The sequence below is a fragment of the Kryptolebias marmoratus genome, linkage group LG21 (genome assembly GCF_001649575.2).
Source record: "Kryptolebias marmoratus isolate JLee-2015 linkage group LG21, ASM164957v2, whole genome shotgun sequence".
Taxonomy (NCBI): Eukaryota; Metazoa; Chordata; class Actinopteri; order Cyprinodontiformes; family Rivulidae; genus Kryptolebias; species Kryptolebias marmoratus.
Window position 1 is genome coordinate 23,463,966 of NC_051450.1, and position 2,492 is coordinate 23,466,457.

General features: G+C 42.0%; 1 protein-coding gene across 9 annotated transcripts in view; it reads right to left on the reverse strand.

Annotated features, from left to right (window-relative positions):
* LOC108228227 (receptor-type tyrosine-protein phosphatase mu) overlaps positions 1-2,492 on the reverse strand; it is a gene marked incomplete at its 3' end in the record, with an annotated part of 63,738 nt that overhangs the window by 21,265 nt on the left and 39,981 nt on the right. For all 9 annotated transcript variants that reach the window (XM_037973210.1, XM_037973209.1, XM_037973208.1 and 6 more), the window contains 2 exon segments: positions 585-659; positions 2,019-2,131. In XM_037973210.1, coding sequence (XP_037829138.1) covers positions 585-659; positions 2,019-2,131 — 188 coding nt within the window.

Here is a 2,492-nt window from a genome sequence, read left to right on the forward strand (position 1 = left end):
GGGGACTGAATGGGGACTAGTTTAGGATTGAGTCTCAGATGATTTTCTGCTGGCTGTCAGCTGAATGTTGACTGAATATTTGATGGCTGTGCTGATTTGACACCAACCTTCAGTCATTTCTTATCTTTGTGGTTTTTGGATCTAAAACTGATCTTTTGGTCCGTCAGCTCTAGCGGAACATTTTGGACAAACAGATTCAGGTGAGGCGAGAGCAGGTGGAGGTTCATTCAGGTGAAGCAGTGCAAAGACAGCTGGTGATGTTTGTCAGACTGAGGTGAATAAATTCAAGAGTCATGATGGTGTCCTGATGAAGTTACTTGGTTCCAACAGTTTCTGTTGTTTCAGCAGCTTTAAAATTCATGAAAAGTCTAGTTCATAGAATCCCTGCAGCATCTGAAGGCAGCAGCATGTTACCTTCAGGTAAACAGGTGTAAATGTACTGTAATATACTTCACTGTGATTGGCTCAGCCGGTCCAGACCAAAGTCATGTGACGTTGCACTGCTGCATTTAGATCAACTGTGACAGGAGGTCAAACTGTGATGCATTCACTGTCTCAGTGTGATGCGTTCAGGTGTGTGTTACCTGGGTAGTAGGAGTTGGGGACGGTGGTGCTGATGGTGTTTGTCTTCAGGGTGAAGGAGGACGGAGACGACACAGCTGCACAGAGACACACAAACACAACCTTCAGGTGGCAACAGACATGTCTATTGTCCATGACCTTTGACCTTTTACAAAACAACAGCTGCTGTCCATGTGCTACAGAAGCTCCGCCCACATCATGACCCTTTTACTTTTTCTGCCATTATTCTTTAACGTTTTTGTTCCAAACTGCTGCAGCCAGGAAATGATGGATTTCCATCCAGGTGCATCAAATGATTTGAAATGTTGAATTTTACTGAGTTTAGGACATTTTTTAGAAAAACACATTTATTCCTGATCTAATTAAAGACGACACACACAGAATGTCTGAATTTGTTGCAAACCAACAAATTAAACGTTTTGATAAAATGAGTATTATAAATAAAAACCTGGACTTAACTGAATTAGTTTACTCAGAGATGAGTTTATAAAAATAAACTCCAGGGATGTTTGTAAAGATTTCCACGTGTTCTTCAGCTGTTCTCCTTCAAACATCTTCTGAACGTTTATGTTGGCTTAACCAGCTGGGATTTCTCAGAGATAAAATAAAGTGACCTGAATGTTTGTTTGTTTGTTGTTTACACAGGTACACAGTCAAAACAACAGGAGTCTGTTCCCAGAGAATACAGGAGCTGAGAGGAGCTGAAAGCCTGAGGGAAGGTCAACTCCTCCGCTCCTCCGCTCCTCCGCACCTCCATCATGGCTCCATCATTCCTCCATCATGGCGCCGGTACTTGGTGATAAAACATCCCACCGTGTCACCTGCAGCCACTCGGAGACGGTTTTTCAGACCGGGACATGAAAGCCGCTGCATGAAGACAAGATGGACGTCTCTGCGGAGGCGGGGTCACATTTATGTTCCTCATCCTTCTCATCCTGGTGTCTGTCATCTTATAATTTCATCTGCACTTTGTCTTTTGGGTTTCAGACAGTAAGATTTAAAGGAAGTTGATTTGATTCCATTTCTTTGGTCACTTTTATTGAACTGAATTCTTATTTTTATGATTTGATTTTTATCACTTCTTTAATTTAAACATCTCTATATTTTAAAATCTTCATATTTTCTTCAGGCTGTCATTGTCCACGTTGTCTTCCTGTCTTTTGTCTCATCTGAATTTCTTCACCAAGTTGTTTGATTTGTCTCATATTTCATGTCTCTGTGTCTCATTTTGTCTTTACGTCATCATTTGTCAACATTTCTCTTTATTCTCATAACTTCTCTCATTTCATGTCCTATGACTTGTTTGTGTTCCTGCTTCCTTCTTGTCTTTTATGTTTTGTTTAGTTTTGACTCGTCTCTGTGAAACCCAGCAGGTTTTATTCTTATGGCTCATAAATGTCTTATTAGTGATTAATGCAGAATTAGTGTGCACTCACTGCGGCCGTTCAGTGTGTGCGTGTCCACCACAGTTGTGTGTTGGGAGTTGTTCACCATCAGAGTCATTTCCTGTCTGGAGCTCAGAGTTTCCTTCCTTTTCTTCGCCAACTTCCTGCAGAGACAAAAACAATCAAACCGACAGAAACAAACAGACTCAAAACCAGCAGGTAAACATGAAGAAGAAGAGCTGGAAGGTTTTTCAGCTCCTTCAGTTTGTTTGGTGGCCGTGACCTTCGACCTTTGACCTTTGACCTTTGACCTTTGACAACAGCTTCATAAAAACAGTTTAAACGCTGAAAAACTCAGAAACATCTTCATCTTCATCTTCCTCCCAACAGCAGATTAAGGGTACCAAAACCTGGTCCTGTTGGAGCTCTAAACCCGGTCCTGTTGGAGCTCTAAACCTGGTCCTGTTGGAGCTCTAAACCCGGTCCTGTTGGAGCTCTAAACCCGGTCCTGTTGGAGCTCTAAAC